Below are 23549 nucleotides of genomic sequence, written 5' to 3' on the forward strand. Positions count from 1 at the left end.
GGTCTCCCTTCTTGGCCAGAACACATTCCGTCTGGTCAAAATCTCTGATTTTGGTCTCCTGCTTGTAATGGCAGGAGACCAAACTCAGAAAGTTTTCTCGGCACTAAACTTGATTGACAGCTGCAAAGAACCTCACTGAAAGCTGCAAAGGCTAAGCTGCACAGACTAAAAGCTGAACAGAGCCTCACTGAAAGATACACAGACTGAAAGCTGCTGCACAAAGCTTGAGGTATTCTATTCATCACAGAGCTGCAACCATGTGAGGGTGGAAGTGGTCCCCAGCAGGCTTCAGTGATGTCATGCCTACTGGGAAACATCCACTTTCTTCTGCTGCAAGATTTTACTATGTGAGCAAGACTAAAGGTATGATACAGAGCTTTTTAAAAGCTTTGAACATTTTTCTAAGGAGTGTTAGGAGTAGTTAGTGAACATAGCTGTAGTTAGTTTAAAAAAAGTTTATTTAGTGACAAGTACTCTTTAAAAAACAAGCCCTTTTATTAAAAAAAAGGGAAAATAGGAAAATAAAAAAGGTATGTTTCACCATAAAATATTTATAACACCTAAAAAGAAGTCTACCCGTGTATGAAAAGCTGAAAATGTATACATGCAAGAAGCTTGATGGGTTCCGGACTGTTAGGCCCCATTCACACAGTGGGATTTCTGAGTGGAATCTGGTGGTAAATTCTGCTCTAAAATTTCGCTGCAGCAGACTCCTGTGGAATTCTGCACTTTGCATATGGCAGAATTTCGCCGACTGAAACAACTGCCCCCCGGTAATTTAAATTCTGGACATGCAGAAAGTAGGAACATGTCAATGCATTCTGCAGAATCCGCCTGAACACACATTTCCAAGCAGTCCTAGCATTAGCTTGTTCTGCCGGTGCCTGCTGGCTGTGAAATGTAGGACCAGAATTTCTCCAGCTGAAAATCCCGCTATGTGAAAGGGTCCTTAGGCTCTATTTTTATCTATGTTGCAGGATTTATTAAAAATGGAATACTACATGAGGCTTTCTAATGTACTTGTATGATTTTATCATGTTGCTGGATTACTAAAAATTGTATTGTGGTACTATTACAGTCCCATTTTTCTTGTAGGTTTTTGTAATACTACACGCTATCTGCACACTCTTTTTCAGCATTGCTTTTGCCAAGCAGAAGTTTCACAAGCAATGCCAAGTTTTGTTTGAGTGCACGGTTCATTTGAGGCCACGTGGTTAGTTAAATATACATTGTTTGCATGGTCTGGTTAACTTTATATGCTATAGGAAGTTATGTCTGTGCCATCGGTAATCTATCTGTGCTTCAAATAGGGCTAAATTTTCCCCTAAATGGGGCATGTTATAAACATAGAAATAGTCTCTAAAAATAGATTATAGACATGACATAACAAATAATAGGTTATAAAGTATCAATTAACATGTCATTATATGTAAAACAACAAGTCATACTGCATAAACCTAAGTAATGGATAGTATGGGGTAAAATGTGATAACAACAGGGCTTGCTAAATATTAGTAGTTGTCACAGGAAGAATATGTTATTCTAAACATTTCACCCTAATGCTATATTTTTTACACAGATGCTGACATGTACATGTTTTTTTTTGTTTTTGTTTTTATTCAGCCATCCCCAGAAATAAGCTTGGTGCAAGAGGGTGTAAGTGACTCCTCCTGATTGTTTAAATCTTGAAACCAGTTTTAGGTTACCATATATACTTGAGTATTAGCCATTTTGAATATAAGCAGAGGCCCCTAATTTCACCCCAAAAGCCTAGGAAAACTTTTTGAGTATAAGCCTAGGGTGGGAAATACATCACCCCCCCTGTCATCATCCACCCCTCCCCTGTCATCATCCATCATCCCCCCACCTCTGTAATCATCCAGACCCCCCTGTACATATGATTCCATGTCAATATCCCCCCTGTCATCATCCAGACCCCCCTGTCAATATCCCCCCCCTGTCCATATGACCCCCTGTCATCACCTCCCCAGCTGTTGCTCTAGTAGCTGCAGAGACCATCCAGGGAGGGTGAGACAGGCCGTCCATCTTCACTACAGTGACCGTCCGCATTCCGGTGGGAGGGTGAGCCGGTACGGGCTGTCCATCTTCACTGGGCCATCCTCGGACTAGTGACGCTGCATTGATGCCACCACGCAGGGACATCCGTGCGCAGCAGACGTCTGTGTGCAGGGACGCCCCTGACGTCATATGTCTGCCCAGCATGGACATCCTTGTGCGGCAGCGTCAATGAAGCATCACTAGTCCGGGGACAGCCCGGAGCGGAAAAGAGTGCCTCCCGGTTAAGATGGACGGCCTGGACCAGCTCACCCTCCCCACTGGTCCCTGCAGTGAAAAGAATTCAGTGAAAAGACACCATAGTCTCAACATGCTGCATTTTATAAAAACTGCCACTGAGCTAAAAAATGCAGAAAAAGACCAAAGAGGAGTGAAAAGGCCAAAAAGAAAAATTCCATGTGGGTATTGTGTTTTGCAAATCCCTATTGACTTGCAGCTAACACCTGGCCGCAGCGTTTTTTCACAAAAAACACACTGTGGGACAGTTTGGGTGTGTTTTAGTTTATTTGCAAAAAAAACAAAACAAAAAAACAAGGAGAAACCTTTTTTTTGTACAACAAAAATGTTATGTTTTAAACATTGTTGTCATTGGTTTTTCTTGCACTAGAAGCCTGTACACTGCAGGGACCATGGATTGCCTTTATGGTGATTCTGCGGTCCATTTTCTGGCAAAGGTGGCAGTACACTTTATCCATCGGCCATTTATGGCAAAAACTTTTTTCTGGCTATATAGTCTATATAGTCTCATAGTTTGGCACCAAAGAAAGTGAGGAGAAACATTGTCAGGAACGCTGTCACAGAGCTGGAACAACAGAGCAACAAAATTCACAGTCCTGAGGATCCTGACAGTAATAAAGGGACAAGTTTGTGGACCTGTCCAATGCCAAGGAAGGTTGGCAGCAACTGAGGGCATCCAGGAGGGTTGAGCCTGAGGGAAACTGACTCTCTGTCTAACCCTGTACCACATCAGTAGGTAACATGAAAAGATTGAGTGAAAGAGCAAATAAGGTAGGCCCAAGTGCCATGGGAGAGCTACAAAATAGGATTTATGGACTATTTGCTGCAGTGGTTAGAGTCTGTGCTGCCCATATCCATTGTCTTGCGAGTCATGGTCTAGATACACCCAGTGGTGTTGGAGATTTACAAGCAGAGGCGGCTCTTTTTTTTTTTTTTTTATCTATATAATTTTTATTACGTTTTTCAATTTATAAAATACAACAGTGTACCGAGGCAACACACCTCAGAGAGAAGATATACATTATCTTGTCATAACCCGCAGAGGTATATGAATTCACAATGCAAGCAATAACACCATGAAGAACAAACACAATGTAAACACATCAATATTAACACCACTCACCCACCCTAACACCTGTAAGAGAAGAGTTGGGGTGCATTCACATCACGATTATACCATCCTACCATCCACAGTAGTCCAGGCAGAGCAGGGGAACCGTGATGTGAGCAGCGGCGGAGGTCCCTTACCGGGCAGCGGCAATCCTCCAGATTGTGCAGCATGCGGCAGGAGGTGAGTACTTGCCTAGCAACATCTGCAGGGCGACAGTTTGGAGATCACTATGTAGTAGTCTATAAACTGGTGCCCTCCAGATGTTGCAAAACTACAACTCGCAGCATGCCCAGCTGTTTGCTGTTTGGGCATGCTGGGATTTGTAGTTTTGCAAGACTTAGAGGGGTACAGTTTAGAGATCACTGTGCAGTGGTCTCTAGACTGTGGCCCTCTAGATCTTGCAAAACTACAACTCCCAAAATGCCCACACAGCAGTTTGCTGTCTGGGCATGCTGGGATTTGTAGTTTTGCAACATCTGCAGTCCCACAGTTTGGAGATCACTGTGCAGGAGTCTCTAAACTGTGGCCCTCTAAATCTTGCAAAACTACAACTCCCAGCATGCCCAAACAGCTGGAGGCACACTGGTTGGAAAATACTGAGTTAGGTAACAAAACCTAACTGAAGGTTTTCCAACAAGTGTGCCTCCAGCTGTTGCAAAAGTACAACTCTCAGCATGTACTGATCACAGAAGGGCATGCTGGGAAATGTAGTTATACAACAGCTGGAGGTACGCAACTACAACTCCCAGCATGCTGAGACAGCGGTTTGCTGTTTGTTCATGCTGGAAGTTGTAGTTTTGCAACAGCTGGAGGTTTGCCCTCCTCCATGTGAATGTACAGGGTACATTCACACGGGCGGGTTTACAGTGAGTTTCCTGCTTCAAGTTTGAGCTGTGGCAAATTTTCCGTCGCAGCTCAAACTCCCAGCGGGAAACTCACCGAAAATCCTGGCCCCTGTGAATGTAGCCTAAAGACACTACACTACACAAAATAAAAAGTAAAACACTACATATACACCCCCTTCCACTCCCCCCCCCCCATTAAAAATGAAAAACGTATCGTACAGCAATGTTTCCAAAACGGAGCCTCCAGCTTTTGCGAAACAACAACTCCCAGCATTCACAGACAGCCATTGACTGTCCAGGCATGCTAGGAGTTTAGCAACAGCTGGAGGCACCCTGGTTGGGAATCACTGGCGTAGAATATTTTTGATAGCGGAGCCAATTGTAATGCTTGCATCCGAGTCCACCCCTATGCAAATCCCAAATTTAGGCCTCAAATACGCATGATGCTCTCTCACATCAGAGCCCTGTCATATTTCTGTACTCGGGAGCAATTGCTGTACAAATTTTGGGGGGCTCTTTCTCTTTTTACCCCATATGAAAAGGAAAAGTTGGGGTCTACACCAGCCTGTTAGTGTAAAAAAAAAAAAAAAATTATTTACACTAACATGCTGGTGTTGCCCCATATTTTTCATTTTCACAAAAAAGACCCCAGAAGTTGTAACGCAATTTCCCCTAAATACGGAAATACCCCGTATGTGGACATAAAATGTTCTGCATGCGCACAACAAGGCTCAGGAGTGAGAGCGCACTATGTACATTTGAGGCCTAAATTGGTGATTCGCACAGGGGTGGCTGATTTTACAGCAGTTCTGACATAAAGGCAAAAAAATAAATACCCACGTGTGACTCCATTTTGGAAACTACACCCCTCACGGAATGTAACAAGGGGTATAGTGAGTCTTAACACCCCACAGGTGTTTGACGAATTTTCGTTAAGATTGATGGAAAATGAAAAAAAAAAAGGGAAAATAGGAAAAAAGCCCCGGAAATTTGTAACACCATTCCTTCTGAGTAAGAACATACCCCATATGTGGATGTAAAGTGCTCTGCTGGCGCACTACAATGCTCAGAAGAGGAGGAGCACCATTGGGATTTTGAAGAGAAAATTTGTCCGGAATTGAAGGCCACGTGTGTTTACAAAGCCCCCATAGTGCCAGAACAATGGACCCACAACCACATGTGACCCCATTTTGGAAACTACACCCCTCACGTAATGTAATAAGGGGTACATTGAGCATTTACGGCCCACAAGTGTCTGACAAGATTTTTGGAACAGTGGACTGTGAAAATGAAAAATTTTATTTTTCATTTGCACAGCCCACTGTTCCAAAGATCTGTCGAATGCCAGTGGGGTGTAAATGCTCACTGCACCCCTTATTAAATTCTGTGAGGGGAGTATCTTTAAAAATGGGGTCACATGTGGGGGGGGGGTCCGCTGTTCTGACACCATGGGGCTTTTGTAAACGTACATGGCCCCTGAATTCCATTCCAAACAAATTCTCTCTCCAAAAGCCCAATGGCGCTCCTTCTCTTCTGAGCATTGTAGTTCGCCTGCAGAGCACTTTACATCCCCATATGGGGTATTTCCATACTCATAAAAATGAGTCTGATTATGGTCGACCGCAGGGCCAGCGGCATGTGACGTCACGCATCCACCCCCGTGTGACGTCACGCTATGCCCCTCAATGCAAGCCTACGGGAGGGGGCGTGACAGCTATCACGCCCCCTCCCGTAGGCTTGCATTGAGGGGCGGAGCATGACGTCACATGGGGGCGGAGGCGTGACGTCACATGCCGCCGGCCCTGCGGTCGCCAGTAATCAGACCCGGAGCGAACACGCTCCGGGGACTGATTACAAACGGGGTGCCGCGTGCATGATCACGGGCGTCCCCAGCTGCGGGACTCCCGCGATCAGGCATCTTATCCCCTATCCTTTGGATAGGGGATAAGATGTGTAACCACCGGAGTACCCCTTTAACTCCTTCCCTAATAAATGTTTGAATCACTCCCCTTTTCCCATAAAAAAAAAAAAAAAAAGAAAATGTTAAAATAAAAATAAACATCTGTGGTATCACCGCATGTGGAAATGTCTGAATTATAAAAATATATTGTTAATTAAACCGCACGGTCAATGGCGTACGCGCAAAAAAATTCCAAAGTCCAAAATAGTGCATTTTTGGTCACTTTTTATGTCATGAAAAAATGAATAAAAAGCGATCAATACAAAAATGGTACCGCTGAAAACTTACACATCACAGTGCATAAAATTAGCCCTCATACCGCCCCATACGCGGAAAAATAAAAAGTTGTAGGGGTCAGAAGATAACAATTTTAAAGGTATACATTTTCGTACATGTAGTTATGATTTTTTCCAGAAGTGCGACAAAATCAAACCTATATAAGTAGGGGATCATTTTAATCATATGGACCTACAGAATAAAGATAAGGTATCATTTTTACCGAAAAATGTACGGCGTAGAAACGGAAGCCCCCAAAAGTAACAAAATGGCGTTTTTTTCGTAAATTTTGTTGCACAATGATTTTTTTCCCGTTTCGCCGTAGTTTTTTGGGTAAAATGACTGCTGTTAATGGGTTAAAGGCATCTGCGCTCCATAATATGCTCACAGGCCCCTATGTTTTGCTGATGGGTAAAGATGCCAGTGGTTAGATCTCCACTCATGACAACTAGTCTGATACATTGTATATCAAGCACCTTTTATAATATCTTTTAGCCACAAATAACTGATACACACTATAAAGCAATGTTTCCCAACCAGGGTGCCTCCAGCTGTTGCAAAGCTACAACTCCTAGCATGCCTGAACAGACAAGGGGTTTCCGGGCATGCTGGGAATTGTAGTTTTGCAACAGCTGGAGGCACCCTGGTTGGGAAACCCTGACATAAAGAAATAGACACCCTTTTGCTTATAGTCACTAGACTTGCTTCAGGAAATTGCTGACATGCTGCTTTCGGGTCACAATGAAACACACATTTTGCTAATTTCTTAGTAAGATAATCAAATCCGTATCAACCAATAAAGGAAGGAGCAATGTGTTGACATTAAGCATGAAGCATAGCATGCACTGATCACTAGCAGGTCACCACTGCCAAGTGTGGAAATTAAGTTAAGGGAGAGGCTGGTGCACGTGATGTAATAGTGAAGCAATATATATGTTAATATAATGTTTAGAATTGGACTGTATGAGTGTGAAGAAACCCAAACTCGTGGGTCAGACATCTTATCCCCTATCCTCCTAGGTAATATGATGTCTAGGGGCGGAGTACCACTTTAAGGAAACAGCCCATTTTCATTTTTGTGTTTTTCTTCTCCTCGCCTTATTTTTCCATCTACAGACCCATGGAGGGCTTGTTTTTGGCGCCACCAATTTTACATTGTAATAACACATTTTATTTTACCATTAAATGTACAGAACAACAACAACAACAACAACAACAAAAAAAACTATTTCGGGGGGGAATTGAAAAGAAAACCATCATTTTGTTAATTTGTTTTCACGCAGTGCACTTTATGGTAAAAAAAGACCAGTACTCTCTATTCAGTGGGTCACCATGAATAAAATGATACCCATGTTTACATGCTTTTTTTTTTTTTTTACAAAATACATTTTCATAATATTTCCATATTCTGATATTTTTATTTTCCCATATACAGGCTATATTTTAGGCTCATTTCTTTGCGTTGTGATCTGTAGTTTTCACTGATACCATTTTTGCCTATATGTGACATTTTGACCACTTTTTATTGAATTTTTCTGGGATGTGATTTAACAAAAAAAAAATTAACAATTTGGACTACAAAACTACAACTCCCAGCAAAGGCTGCCTGGGCATTATAGGCAGTTGGCTACAGGTCCTCTTTAAAGGAAAATGGTCACCCGTTCTATAACCCGATACACCGGGTTATAGTGCGGGTGAACAGGAGACCGATGCAGGGTCTCGTACTGCTATACCTGCCTGCAGTCCAGAATCCCGATCCTCCAAAAGTCCCCCTCTTTCAGCACTGACTTGCGCTCTGGATTAGGGCCCGCCGGCTAGGTTTAAATATTCATAAGCGCTGGTCACGTGAGTGCTTAGTAGGCACGAACGCTCCCGTGACCAGCGCTTAGGAATATTTAAATCCAGCCGGTGGGCCCGCCTCCAGAGCGCAAGTCAGCGCTGAAAGAGGGGGACTTTTGGAGGATCGGGATTCTGGACTGCAGGCAGATATAGCAGTCCGAGACCCCACATCGGTCTCCTGTTCACCCGCACTATAATCCAGTGTATCAGGTTATAGTGTAGGTGAACGGGTGACTGCTTTCCTTTAACCTGTTGAGGACGGAGGGCGTACAGGAACGTCCTCACGTCCTGGTACTTAAGGACAGAGGGTGAACCTGTACGCCCTCCGTATTTCGGATCACCGCCGCTCGCCGGGCGGTGATCGGACCAGGATGACTGCTGATATCTATCAGCAAGCATGCCGTGACATTGCCCAGGGTGGTCCTGAGACCCATCCATAACGGTGATCGCTGTGATTCGCCAGTCAATTCTGACCGGCACATCATGTTTTTTCCAGGCTGATCGGGTCTTGGTGACCTGAATACCCGGAAAATAAGGGTGATCGGAGCTGTCAGAGACAGTCCCTATCATCTTAAAGGATAGGAGCGAGGGGTGCTACCTCCTCCCCTGCTTGTTCAGCCATTGGTCGGTCAATGGCAGTTGGGGGCGGAGGGTTAAAGTTCATTTCCCCCGCTCTGCCCACCAATGGAAGTCCGGGCAGAGCGGGGGGAACAACTGCGGTGGGGGGGAGCATGGCCGGATTACCGGAGCAGCGGCGGCGGTACAGACGTCGATCGGCAGCAGAGACTGCAGGCTGGAAACTGTGGCGGTGGAGGAGGCAGCAATGAAGATCGCTGGTAAGTGATCTTCTCTGTGGCCTTCTACAAGTTGCAAAACTACAACTCCCAGCCTGTCCAGACAGCCAAAGGCCATCTGGGCATGCTGGGAGTTGTAGTTTTGCGACATCTGATGGGCCACAGTTTGAAGACCACTGTGTAATGGTCTCCAAACTGTGCCCCTTCAGATGTTGTAAAACTACAATTCCCAGCATGCTCAGACAGTCCAGACATGCTGGGAGTTGTAGTTCTGTAACATCTGGCCCTTTGGATGCTGGAGAACTACAACTTCCAGCATGTCTGGACAGTCTGGGCATGCTGGTAGTTGTAGTTTTACTCACTGTAAACCCCCACCCATGTGAATGTACCCTAAAAAACACTACACTACAAAGTAAAACACTACATACACCCCCTTACACTGTGACCCCAATTTGGAAACTACACCCCTCAATGAACGTAATAATTGCTACAGTGAGCCTTAACATCCCCCAGGTCTTTGACAAATTTTCGTTAAAGTTGTTTTTTTCCCTAAAGTGGTGTTACCCAAAATTTTTCATTTTCACAAGGGGTAATAGGAAAAAAGCCCCCCAAAATTTATAACCACATTTCTTCTGAGTATATAAATACCACATATGTAGATGTAAAGTTCTCTGCCGGCGCACTACAGGGCTCAGAAGAGAAGGAGTGCCATTGGGCTTTTGGAGAGAGAATTTGGCTGGAATTGAAGGCCATGTGTGTTTACAAAGCCCCCATAGTGCCAGAACAATGGACCCCCCCACGTGACCCCCTTTTGGAAACTACACCCCTCAAAGAATGTAACAAGGGGTGTAGTGAGCATTTACACCTCACAGGTGTCTGACAGATTTTTTTGAACATTTGTCCCACTGTTCCAAAGATCTGTCAAACATCATTGGGGTGTAAATGCTTACTATACCCCTTATTACATTCTGTGAGGGGTGTAGTTTCCAAAATGGGGTCACATGTGGCAGGGAGGGGGTCCACTGTTCTGGCACCATGGAGGCTTTGTAAACACACATGGCCTCCAACTTCTATTACAACAAAATTCCCTCTCCAAAAACTCAATTGCGCTCCTTCTCATCTGAGCATTGTAGTGTGCCCGCAGAGCACTTTACATCCACATATGAGGTATTTCCATACCATACACAGAAGAAATGTGGTTACAAATTTTGGGGGGCTTTTTCTCCTATTACCCCTTGTGAAAATTTGGGGTAACACCAGCATTTTAGTGAAAAAAAAATCTAGATTTTTTTTTACGTCCCACTTTAACCCCTTAAGGACTCATTTGGACCTTAAGGACTAAGACAATTTTATTTTTACGTTTTCGTTTTTTCCTCTTCCCCTTCAAAAAATCATAACTCTTTTATATTTTCATCCACAGACTAGTATGAGGGCTTGTTTTTTGTCCGTTGTAATGCCATTACTCATTTTACCATAAAATGTATGGCGCAACCAAAAAAATACTATTTGTGTGGGGAAATTAAAAAGAAAACCGCAATTTTGCAAATTTTGGAAGGTTTTGTTTTCACGCCGTACAATTTATGGTAAAAATGACATGTGTTTTTTATTCTCTGGGTCAATACGGTTAAAATGATACCCATGATTATAACTTTTCTATTACTGTTGCGCTTAAAAAAAAATCGCAAACTTTTAAACCAAATTAGTACGTTTAAAATCCCCCTATTTTGAAGACGTATAACTTTTTCATTTTTCCGTATAAGCGGCGGTATGAGGGCTAATTTTTTGCGACGTGATCTGTTCTTTTTATTAATACCATATTTGCTTATACAAAACTTTTATTACATTTTTTATTAATTTTTTTTAAATAAAATGTTATAAAAAAAGCAGCTATTTTGGACTTTTTTTTTTTTTACGTTCACGTCGTTCACCGTTCGGGATCATTTACATTTTATTTTAATAGTTCGGATATTTACGCACGCGGCGATACCAAATATGTATATAAAATAATTTTTTTACACTTATTGGGGGTAAAATAGGGAAAATGGGACAATTTACGTTTTTATTGGGGGAGGGGGTTTTTCCAATTTTTTTAACTTTATTTTTTTACTTTTTTTACTTTTATATTTACACTCTTATATTCCCCATAGGGGACTATTTAAAGCAATCACTCGATTGCTAATGCTGTTCAGTGCTATGTATAGGACATAGCACTGATCAGGGTTATCGGTGATCTTCTGCTCTGGTCTGCGGGAAGGCAGATCAGAGCAGAACGCTCCCGGAAGGCAGCGGAGCCAGGTGAGGGGACCTCCGTCTGCCGTGCAGGATGATCGGATCACCACGCTAGCGCTGCGGGCGATCCGATCATCCTGATAAGTGACTGCGATGCTGCAGATGCTGTGATCGGTATTGATCACGGCATCTGAGGGGTTAATGGCGGACATCCGCGGGATCGTGGGTGTCCGCCATTACCGGCGGGTCTCTGGCTGCGATCCACAGCCAGGACCTGTCGGGCATGATGCCGGCATCGCTCCGATGCCTGCGGTTATGCTCAGGCCGTTTCAGCAAAATTCGCTCTCCAAAATCCCATTGTCACTCCTTCCCTTCTGAGCCCTCTAGTGCACCCACAGAGCACTTTACATCCACCTATGAGGTATTTCCTTATTTGAGAGAAATAGATTTACAAGCTTTAGGTGCCTTGTAAAAATGAAGAAAAAAAATGGGACTACAATAAAATGTTAGTGTAAAAAATGGAGATTTAGATTTTTCTACTCCACTTTGCTGCTATTCCTGTGAAACACCTAAAGGGTTAACAAACTTTCTGAATATCATTTTGAATACTTGCAGGGGTGCAGTTTTTATAATGGGGTAATTTAGGGGGTATTTCTAATTTGAAGGTCCTTCAAATCCAGTTCAAAACTGAACTGGTCCCTGAAAAATTCTGAATTTGAAATTTTCGCGGGAAATTCGAAAATTGCTGCTGTACTTTGAAGCCCTCTGATGTCTTCCAAAAGTAAAAACATGTCAACATTATGATGCAAACATAAAGTATACATATTGTATATGTGAATCAATATGTAATTTATTTGACATATCCTTTTTCCTTACAAGCAGAGTTTCAAATTTTGAAAAATGCTACATTTTCAAATTTTTCCTAAATGATGCAAGTATCGACAAAAATTTACCACTAACATAAAGTAGAATATTTTACGAAAAAACAATCTCGGAATCAAATTTATAAGTAAAAGCCTCCCAGAGTTATTAATGCATAAAGTAATAGTGGTAAGATTTGCAAAAAATGCTCTCGTACTTAGGGTCAAAATGGGCTTCGTCCCCAAGGAGTTAAAGTACCATAGACCAACTGGTACAGAAGCACAGAGGTGGGACCCCTGCGATCATACATCTTGTCCCCTATCCTTTGGATAGGGGATAAGATGTATAAACCCGGAATACCCCTTTAAGAGGGTTTTCCCCTAGAATAAACTGGAATGAACAAGTCTGGGCAGAGAGAAAAATAGCAACGTACTGTAGATCTATATGGGGCAATAAGAACACAGCATTATAACAAAATACGAGCTTATATAACAACTGGCTGCACAGCTGTTCAACTACACAGGTACAGGTTGCCCAAAACCAAAGAAAAGTGAGGCATAAGCCTACCATAAGGCTAGGTTTACACATGTAGTACCAGAGGCAGCACAAAAGAGATGGTTACATGGGAAAATATTCAACAAGTTACCTCTTAAATTATGACTGGATTGAGTATATCAGGCCATAGTGATCACTATCTTCACCAGTAGTAAATGGCCATTATAATGGGTCCACTGGGTAGGATCTTTCTTTGATACAATATAGAAGATTTTTACATTCAGCATCATTCTGAGAGATTTTAATACAGATAATACTATTAGTGTTATTGGTCATAACTCACAGTTGTCATCATCATATAAATTGAGTAGTAAACTATTGCCTGTCATACCCAGTCCCCTCATATAAAACTTGTGTTGCCCGTAAGCATCTGTGCGTACTCACCTACAACTCCTCTCCTCGAGCCACGTTCTCACCTGTATCTCTGAGTAAATAACATACTGACAGCAATCCTTATTATGCCAGAATACCAACCCGCCCCTTTGGCTTCAATGCAGGATCATAGGTGGCATGCCAGCCGTACATGACTTGGTATTATTCCAACATACGTATGGTAGTAAATTTGTATAATTGAGTTTAACATGGCAGAGATACCTTACAATATAATTTCCATATACAGTCATGGCCGTAAATGTTGGCACCCCTGAAATTTTTCAAGAAAATGAAGTATTTCTCACAGATGGAGGAGGATTGCAGTAACACATGTTTTGCTATACACATGTTTATTCCCTTTGTGTGCATTGGAACTAAACCAAAAAAGGGAGGGAAAAAAGCAAAAGCACACCAAACTCCAAAAACGGTCTGGACAAAATGATTGGCACCCTTTCAAAATTGTGGATAAATAAGATTGTTTCAAGCATATGATGGCAAGTAACAGGTGTGGGCAATATAAAAATCCCACCTGAAAGCAGATGAAAAGGAGAGAAGTTCACTTAGTCTTTGCATTGTGTGTGCCACAGTAAGAATGGACAACAGAAAGAGGAGAAGAGAACTGTTTGGGGACTTGAGAACCAAAATTGTGGAAAAATATCAACAATCTCAAGGTTACAAGTCCATCACCAGAGATCTGAATTTGCCTTTGTCCACAGTGCGCAAGATTATCAAGAAGTTTGCAACCCATGGCACTGTAGCTAATCTCCCATGGACAGAAGAGAAAAATCGATGAAAGGTGTCAACGCAGGATAGTCCGGATGGTGGATAACCAGCCCCAAACAAGTTCCAAAGTTATTAAAGCTGTCCTGCAGGCTTAGGGAGCATCAGTGTCAGTGTGAACTATCCATCAACATTTATATGGAATGAAACGCTATGGCAGGAGACCCAGGAGGACCCCACTGCTGACACAGAGACATAAAAAAGCAAAACTACATTTTACCTAAATGAACTTGAGTAAGCTAAAATCCTTCTGGGAAAATGTCTCTGGCACTGGGTGCCTTGAATGTGTGCAAGGAATCATGAAATCTGAGGATTAAAATCTGAGGAGATCTTAAAATTGCTGTTGGGAAAAGGCGCCTTCCAATAAGAGAGACCTGGAGCAGTTTGCAAAGGAAGAGTGGTCCAATATTCTGGAGCAGAGGTGTAAGAAGCTTATTGATGGTTATAGGAAGCAACTGATTTCAGTTATTTTTTCCAAAGGGTTTGCACCCAAATAATAAGTTAAGGGTGCCAATTATTTTTTCCAGACCATTTTTGGAGTTTGGTGTTACATTATGTCAAATTAGCTTTTTTCCTCCCTTTTTTGGTTTAGTTCCACTAAAGGGAATAAACAAAGGGAATAAACAGGTGTCTAGCAAAACATGTGTTACTGCAATCCTTTTCTGTGTGAAATACTTAATTTTCTAGAAAAATGTCAGGGGTGCCAACATTTACAGCCATGACTGTATATATAACATTACCATTCATTCTTGGTAGATGTGTTTGCCTCCTCTTGGTAGGACAAAATGGGGTTTAGAATTTAGAAACTTTGTAAATGAATTTCATCAGCAAATATGTGTAGCATTTATGGCAGTGTTTCCCAATCTTTTTCAGCTCAGGGAAAAAAAAATTTATTTACCGCTGGGCAGACCTACTCCTCCATATTCAGTTTTCCCCCTGTAGGAAGGACTATTGTGTAGGTGGTTTGTCTGTGTAGGACCCCCCTGTAGGTAGTCCCACACTGTATGTAGGACCAAGAGCACTTATACTGCACCCCATCTGCAGCCCCGTTGTCTGTAAAAATGTAGCTCCACACCCCTGTTCTCTCACTCCCGTATGCTGGCAGGCCGGCTTTCCCATCCATAAAATGGCTTCTTATGGGGGAGCATGTAGGAGTTTGCTGTTAAAATACTGCAGAAGATCAACAGAATTTCTGTTACATGTGGCCATACACAAAAGGTGCATATATATATATATATGTCACGATGCCGGCTGGCAGGAGGTGGATCCTCTGTGCCAGAGAGGGATTGGCGTGGACCGTGCTAGTGGACCGGTTCTAAGTCACTACTGGTTTTCACCAGAGCCCGCCGCAAAGCGGGATGGTCTTGCTGCGGCGGTAGTGACCAGGTCGTATCCACTAGCAACGGCTCAACCTCTCTGGCTGCTGAAGATAGGCGCGGTACAAGGGAGTAGACAGAAGCAAGGTCGGACGTAGCAGAAGGTCGGAGCAGGCAGCAAGGATCGTAGTCAGGGGCAACGGCAGGAGGTCTGGAACACAGGCTAGGAACACACAAGGAAACGCTTTCACTGGCACAATGGCAACAAGATCCGGCGAGGGAGTGCAGGGGAAGTGAGGTATAAATAGGGAGTGCACAGGTGAACACACTAATTGGAACCACTGCGCCAATCAGCGGCGCAGTGGCCCTTTAAATCGCAGAGACCCGGCGCGCGCGCGCCCTAGGGAGCGGGGCCGCGCGCGCCGGGACAGGACAGACGGAGAGCGAGTCAGGTACGGGAGCCGGGATGCGCATCGCGAACGGGCGCCACCCGCATCGCGAATCGCATCCCGGCTGGAGACGGTATCGCAGCGCACCGGGTCAGTGGAGCTGACCGGAGCGCTGCGGTAGCGAGAGTGAAGCGAGCGCTCCGGGGAGGAGCGGGGACCCGGAGCGCTCGGCGTAACAGTACCCCCCCCCTTGGGTCTCCCCCTCTTCTTAGAGCCTGAGAACCTGAGGAGCAGACTTTTATCTAGGATATTGTCCTCAGGTTCCCAGGATCTCTCTTCAGGACCACAACCCTCCCAATCGACCAGAAAAAAGGTTTTCCCTCTGACCTTCTTGGAGGCCAGTATCTCTTTTACAGAGAAGATGTCCGAGGAGCCGGAAACAGGAGTGGGAGAAACAAGTTTGGGAGAGAAACGGTTGATGATAAGTGGTTTAAGAAGAGAAACGTGAAAGGCATTAGGAATACGAAGAGAAGGAGGAAGAAGAAGTTTGTAAGAGACAGGATTAATCTGGCACAAGATTTTGAAAGGACCAAGATAGCGTGGTCCCAATTTGTAGCTAGGGACACGGAAGCGGACATATTTAGCGGAGAGCCATACCTTGTCTCCAGGAGAAAAAATGGGGGGAGCTCTTCTTTTTCTATCAGCAAACTTCTTCATGCGTGATGAAGCCTGTAAAAGAGAATTTTGGGTCTCTTTCCATATGGTGGAAAGATCACGAGATATTTCATCCACAGCGGGCAAACCAGAGGGCAAGGGAGTAGGGAGGGGGGGAAGAGGGTGACGGCCGTACACCACAAAAAATGGGGATTTGGAGGAAGATTCAGAGACTCTGAAGTTATACGAGAATTCGGCCCATGGTAGAAGATCTGCCCAGTCATCCTGGCGGGAGGAAACAAAATGACGTAAATAATCACCCAGGACCTGGTTAATTCTTTCTACTTGCCCATTGGATTGAGGATGATATGCAGAGGAAAAGTTTAATTTAATCTTGAGTTGTTTACAGAGAGCCCTCCAGAATTTTGACACGAATTGGACGCCTCTATCCGAGACGATCTGCGTGGGCAACCCGTGAAGACGAAAAATGTGTACAAAAAATTGTTTTGCCAACTGAGGCGCTGAAGGAAGACCAGGAAGAGGGATGAAATGTGCCATCTTGGAGAATCGATCAACGACCACCCAAACAACAGTGTTGCCACGGGATGGGGGTAAGTCTGTAATAAAGTCCATACCAATCAGAGACCAAGGCTGTTCGGGGACAGGCAGAGGGTGAAGAAGACCAGCGGGCTTCTGGCGAGGAGTCTTATCCCGGGCACAAACAGTGCAGGCTCGTACAAAATCCACAACATCCGTCTCCAGAGTCGGCCACCAATAGAAACGAGAGATGAGTTGCACGGATTTCTTGATACCCGCATGACCTGCGAGATGGGAGGAGTGACCCCATTTGAGGATTTCGAGGCGTTGGCGTGGAGAAACGAAGGTCTTCCCTGGAGGAGTTTGCCTGATGGAGGCTGGAGAAGTGGAGATCAGGCAGTCAGGGGGAATGATGTGTTGCGGAGAGAGCTCTACTTCCGAGGCATCCGAGGAACGAGAGAGAGCATCGGCCCTAATGTTCTTATCGGCAGGCCGAAAGTGAATTTCAAAATTAAATCGGGCAAAGAACAGAGACCACCTGGCCTGGCGAGGATTCAGCCGTTGGGCAGACTGGAGATAGGAGAGGTTCTTGTGATCGGTGTAAATAATAACTGGAAATCTTGATCCCTCCAACAGATGCCTCCATTCCTCAAGTGCTAATTTAATGGCTAGAAGCTCTCGGTCCCCGATGGAGTAGTTCCTCTCAGCCGGAGAGAAGGTCCTAGAAAAAAAAACACAAGTAACAGCATGCCCGGAAGAATTTTTCTGTTGAAGGACCGCTCCAGCTCCTACAGAGGAGGCATCAACCTCCAATAGGAAGGGTTTAGATGGGTCAGGTCTGGAGAGCACGGGAGCCGAAGAAAAGGCAGACTTGAGCTGTTTAAAGGCGTCTTCCGCTTGAGGAGGCCATGACTTAGGATTGGCATTCTTTTTTGTTAAAGCCACGATAGGAGCCACAATGGTGGAAAAATGTGGAATGAATTGTCTGTAATAATTGGCGAACCCCAAAAAACGTTGGATAGCACGGAGTCCGGAGGGGCGTGGCCAATCTAAGACGGCAGAGAGTTTGTCTGGATCCATTTGTAGTCCCTGGCCAGAGACCAAGTATCCTAGGAAAGGAAGAGATTGACATTCAAACAGACATTTCTCCATTTTGGCATAAAGTTGATTGTCACGAAGTCTCTGAAGAACCATGCGGACATGCTGGCGGTGTTCTTCTAGGTTGGCAGAAAAAATCAGGATATCGTCCAGATATACAACAACACAGGAATATAAGAGATCACGAAAAATTTCATTAACAAAGTCTTGGAAGACGGCAGGGGCGTTGCACAGGCCAAAGGGCATGACCAGATACTCAAAGTGTCCATCTCTAGTGTTAAATGCCGTTTTCCATTCATCCCCCTCTCTGATGCGGATGAGATTATAGGCACCTCTTAGGTCCAGTTTGGTAAAGATGTGGGCACCTTGGAGGCGATCAAAGAGTTCAGAGATGAGAGGTAGGGGGTAGCGGTTTTTTACAGTGATTTTATTAAGACCGCGGTAGTCAATGCAAGGACGTAGAGAGCCATCTTTTTTGGACACAAAGAAAAATCCGGCTCCGGCAGGAGAGGAAGATTTGCGGATAAAGCCCTTCTTTAAATTTTCCTGGATATACTCGGACATAGCAAGAGTCTCTGGGACAGAGAGAGGATAAATTCTGCCCCGGGGTGGAGTAGTGCCCGGGAGGAGGTCAATGGGACAGTCATAAGGCCTGTGAGGAGGTAAAGTCTCAGCTTGTTTTTTGCAAAAAACATCCGCAAAGTCCATATAGGCCTTAGGGAGACCGGTTACAGGGGGGACCACAGGGTCACGGCAAGGAGTACTGGGAACCGGTTTAAGGCAGTCCTTGGAACAAGAGGGACCCCAACTCTTGATCTCCCCAGTGGACCAATCCAGGGTAGGGGAGTGGTGTTGAAGCCAGGGTAGTCCAAGGAGAATTTCGGAAGTGCAATTGGGAAGGACCAAAAACTCAATTTTCTCATGGTGAGGTCCGATGCACATTAGGAGGGGCTCCGTGCGGAAACGTATGGTACAGTCCAATCTTTCATTGTTAGCACAATTGATGTAGAGAGGTCTGGCGAGACTGGTCAGCGGGATGTTGAACCTGTTGATGAGAGAGGCCAAAATAAAATTTCCTGCAGATCCGGAATCCAAGAAGGCCATAGTAGAGAAGGAGAAGGTAGAGGCAGATACCCGCACAGGCACAGTAAGACGCGGAGAAGCAGAGTTGACATCAAGGGCTGTCTCACCTTTGTGCGGAGTCAGCGTACGTCTTTCCAGGCGGGGAGGACGGATAGGACAATCCTTCAGGAAGTGTTCGGTACCGGCACAGTATAGGCAGAGATTCTCCATGCGGCGTCGTGTCCTCTCTTGAGGTGTCAGGCGAGACCGGTCAACCTGCATAGCCTCCACGGCGGGAGGCACAGGAACGGATTGCAGGGGACCAGAGGAGAGAGGAGCCGGGGAGAAAAAACGCCTCGTGCGAACAAAGTCCATATCCTGGCGGAGCTCCTGACGCCTTTCGGAAAAACGCATGTCAATGCGAGTGGCTAGATGAGTGAGTTCATGTAGGTTAGCAGGGATTTCTCGTGCGGCCAGAACATCTTTAATGTTGCTGGATAGGCCTTTTTTAAAGGTCGCGCAGAGGGCCTCATTATTCCAGGATAGTTCTGAAGCAAGAGTACGGAATTGTACGGCGTACTCGCCAACGGAAGAATTACCCTGGACCAGGTTCAACAGGGCAGTCTCAGCAGAAGAGGCTCGGGCAGGTTCCTCAAAGACACTTCGAATTTCCGAGAAGAAGGAGTGTACAGAGGCAGTGACGGGGTCATTGCGGTCCCAGAGCGGTGTAGCCCACGACAGAGCTTTTCCAGACAGAAGGCTGACTACGAAAGCCACCTTAGACCTTTCAGTAGGAAACTGGTCCGACATCATCTCCAAGTGCAGGGAACATTGAGAAAGGAAGCCACGGCAAAATTTAGAGTCCCCATCAAATTTATCCGGCAAGGATAGTCGTAGGCCTGAAGCGGCCACTCGCTGCGGAGGAGGAGCAGGAGCTGGCGGAGGAGATGGTTGCTGAAGCTGAGGTAGTAGCTGCTGTAGCATCACGGTCAGTTGAGACAGCTGGTGGCCTTGTTGCGCTATCTGTTGTGACTGCTGGGCGACCACCGTGGTGAGGTCGGCGACAACTGGCAGAGGAACTTCAGCGGGATCCATGGCCGGATCTACTGTCACGATGCCGGCTGGCAGGAGGTGGATCCTCTGTGCCAGAGAGGGATTGGCGTGGACCGTGCTAGTGGACCGGTTCTAAGTCACTACTGGTTTTCACCAGAGCCCGCCGCAAAGCGGGATGGTCTTGCTGCGGCGGTAGTGACCAGGTCGTATCCACTAGCAACGGCTCAACCTCTCTGGCTGCTGAAGATAGGCGCGGTACAAGGGAGTAGACAAGAGCAAGGTCGGACGTAGCAGAAGGTCGGGGCAGGCAGCAAGGATCGTAGTCAGGGGCAACGGCAGGAGGTCTGGAACACAGGCTAGGAACACACAAGGAAACGCTTTCACTGGCACAATGGCAACAAGATCCGGCGAGGGAGTGCAGGGGAAGTGAGGTATAAATAGGGAGTGCACAGGTGAACACACTAATTGGAACCACTGCGCCAATCAGCGGCGCAGTGGCCCTTTAAATCGCAGAGACCCGGCGCGCGCGCGCCCTAGGGAGCGGGGCCGCGCGCGCCGGGACAGGACAGACGGAGAGCGAGTCAGGTACGGGAGCCGGGATGCGCATCGCGAACGGGCGCCACCCGCATCGCGAATCGCATCCCGGCTGGAGACGGTATCGCAGCGCACCGGGTCAGTGGAGCTGACCGGAGCGCTGCGGTAGCGAGAGTGAAGCGAGCGCTCCGGGGAGGAGCGGGGACCCGGAGCGCTCGGCGTAACAATATATATATATATATATATATATATATATATATTGAAGTTGTCTAAAATTATTGACCAGATATTTCTTATTAAATTTTTTAGTTAGTCTTACAAGAAATAAAGATGCTCGGCCATAGAAACAAATACATAACAATTAAACTAAAAGATAGTAGCAAGGTTGTCCAACATTGATGGTCATTTCATAAAGTCTGGGGTTTATGCTACCAAATTATGTGAAAGGAAAGAAAATCAAATAAAGTTTAACTCAGATTAAAAATTTAGGTTTGGATAAAATTTTTATCAACTTCAATCTTTATGTAGGATACACAGGTTTGTGTGCCACTTTTTCAGTTTTTAACTCAAAGCCAAAAGCAGATCGATAACAAAATGCTGTGTGCAAAATCTAAATCATCTAAATCTTTCCTTGCCTGTGGTCTTTGTCAGAAATCCTTATATTGCATGCTTATACTCTAAGGGTACGTTCACATGTACGAATTTTCTGCTGCAGATCTGCTGCAGATTTGCTTCAGCAGATTTCGTTGCCCATTAAAGTCAATGGGCAGCAAAATCTGCAGCAAAAATAAGCACATGTGGACGCACCTTAAAGGCATTAAACAGTGGAGATAGTTTATTAATGGGTTAACTCCTTTGATTTAAAGTTTTCACTTATCCAATGGATAGGGGATAACTGGATAAATAGAGGGGGTCTAACCACTGGGAACCCCACCAATCACGAGTATGGAGTTCCAGTGCATATGGACAAGTGCTGTACTCTGTTACCTTTGGCAGTCCCATAGTGAGAAAATGGAGCTGTGGCCAAGTATGCCCACTGAGACTCCATTCACTTGGGGGGAAAAAAAGTGACCAGTGTTTAATGGGAAGGAACATGTCCTACTGAGGCCCAACAGATTTACTATACTTTAAACCACAAACTGAGATTAAAGTTACTGAGGTTTAACTGCAATACCAAGCAAAGTCCATGTACATGCATGCTGCTACTTTAGAAGACAGGGGCAAGGTTTTCCTAATTTAATCAAACCCCTTTAAAGCATACAGTTCCTAAGGTCATCACTAGAGGGAGCACACAATTTGGTTGAATACTTTGAAATACATTGGGGGATATTTATCAAAGGATTTAGACTGGTTTTTCCTGTCTAAATTTGTCGCACAGAAAGTCGCAGTCTAAATATGTTCGACTTTTCTGCGACTTTTGCTTTAGAGGATTTTTAGAACATGATGCATTCTAGTCTATTTTAGACGGAAAAATGCATTGGTGCTGAATTTATCAAAAGCGACTTTTCGGCGACAAGTCGCATCGGCTGAAAGTACGCCAAAATGTCAGACCATGCTGGAGAAGGTTTAAATACAGTCTAAAGTATAGATCACAAGTCCGTGCGCAGAATTTATCAAGACCCGTGCGACTTTTGATAAATTAGGCGCACAATAGACCAGCCTAACCCTCTGTAGTTTGGTCTATATTGATGCGGGACATAGACAACTTTGATAAATCTCCCCCATTGAGCTTTTAAATCTATGTCAATTAGGGGATGTGGACCTTTGTATGGGGGAGGGGGGGAAGCTCTCACTACTATCAAGGCATAAAAAATAAAAACTATCATAGAATTTTGGAATTAAATGTAACACCATGATACAGATAGATTCACTTGATGGAGGATGTTAAATAACTACAAGACGTTTAATACAAGTACATAAGCGTGTGAACGTTTAGATATGTGGCACATGAGATGACCACTCTTCTGGCAACCAGCGCGGGGTAGGACACCACAGGGACCCAGAAGCAAAATTCAGGTATGGGGGACATGAGAAAAGCTTAGTTTATTGCAGACAAGGATGATTCCAACCAGCATTTGGCAACAATACCACCAAAGACTGTTCATAAACATAACTCTGCTTCTATGAAGGCAAATCTACAACAGGACCGTATTGATAGCTCATGCTCCATAGGCACTGGGACTGACTACACCCCATTAGGGTGATTCCACAAGGGGGGGATTGCTTCATACAGATCTGTTACATATATGCAGCAAAAATTGTATGCAATAAATAAAATTGTTTCTTCTAATCCAGGCTACAGCATGGCAGCAACAATTACAACAAAAGCATTATATATTTTTTACTCACTCAAGTGCTATCCCTTTCAACACTGCTTCCCTAGGCACAGGCATGAGATCTCGTGCAAAAGAGGGAGATGAAGAAAATGTATTAGGGGCATTCATCATGGACTAGCCAGAACACAGGACCAGTGCAGCAAGGGGCTAGGGAACATCTCAAGCACACTGAAGTACTATCTCGGGAACAGCACAACGTATAAATAAAACAGTATAAAGCATTCTGATCAGCTTCCCCCACCTGTACCAGCAGGCTAGTGCGGGGGACACTGGTGTCACTTTTACTTTAACCTGTTAAAGGGGTACTCCGCCCCTAGACATCTTATCCCCTATCCAAAGGATAGGGGATAAGATGTCAGATTGCCGGGGTCCCGCTGCTGGGGACCCCCGGGATCGCCGCTGCGGCACCCCGCTGTCATTACTGCACAGAGCGAGTTCGCTCTGTGCGTAATGATGGGCAATACAGGGGCCGGAGGATCGTTACATCACGGCTCCGCCCCTCGTGACGTCATGGCCCGTCCCATAGACATGCATTAAGGGGACGGGCCGTGATGTCACGAGGGGCGGAGCCATGACGTCACACTGTTCCGTCCCCTGTATCGCCCGTCATTACGCACAGAGCAAACTCGCTCTGT

At 45.0% G+C, this 23549-nt stretch overlaps 1 protein-coding gene across 7 annotated transcripts in view; it reads right to left on the minus strand.

Moving 5' to 3' along the window:
- SLC2A5 (solute carrier family 2 member 5) overlaps positions 1-23549 on the minus strand; it is a 72697-nt gene that overhangs the window by 42475 nt on the left and 6673 nt on the right. Inside the window, exon 1 of one of the 7 annotated variants that reach the window (XM_056542986.1) lies at positions 3499-3559. The exons of 4 other annotated variants lie outside the window; for them this stretch is intronic. Coding sequence is in view for 1 of the 3 variants with exons in the window: in XM_056542980.1 (XP_056398955.1) it covers positions 3437-3473 (37 nt within the window). In the remaining 2 variants the exon portion in view is untranslated. Of the gene's footprint in view, positions 1-3436; positions 3560-23549 lie in introns of those variants that run through there. 2 more of the 7 variants (XM_056542984.1, XM_056542980.1) reach the window with 2 other exon arrangements.

The sequence above is a fragment of the Hyla sarda genome, chromosome 10 (assembly GCF_029499605.1).
Source record: "Hyla sarda isolate aHylSar1 chromosome 10, aHylSar1.hap1, whole genome shotgun sequence".
NCBI lineage: Eukaryota > Metazoa > Chordata > Amphibia > Anura > Hylidae > Hyla > Hyla sarda.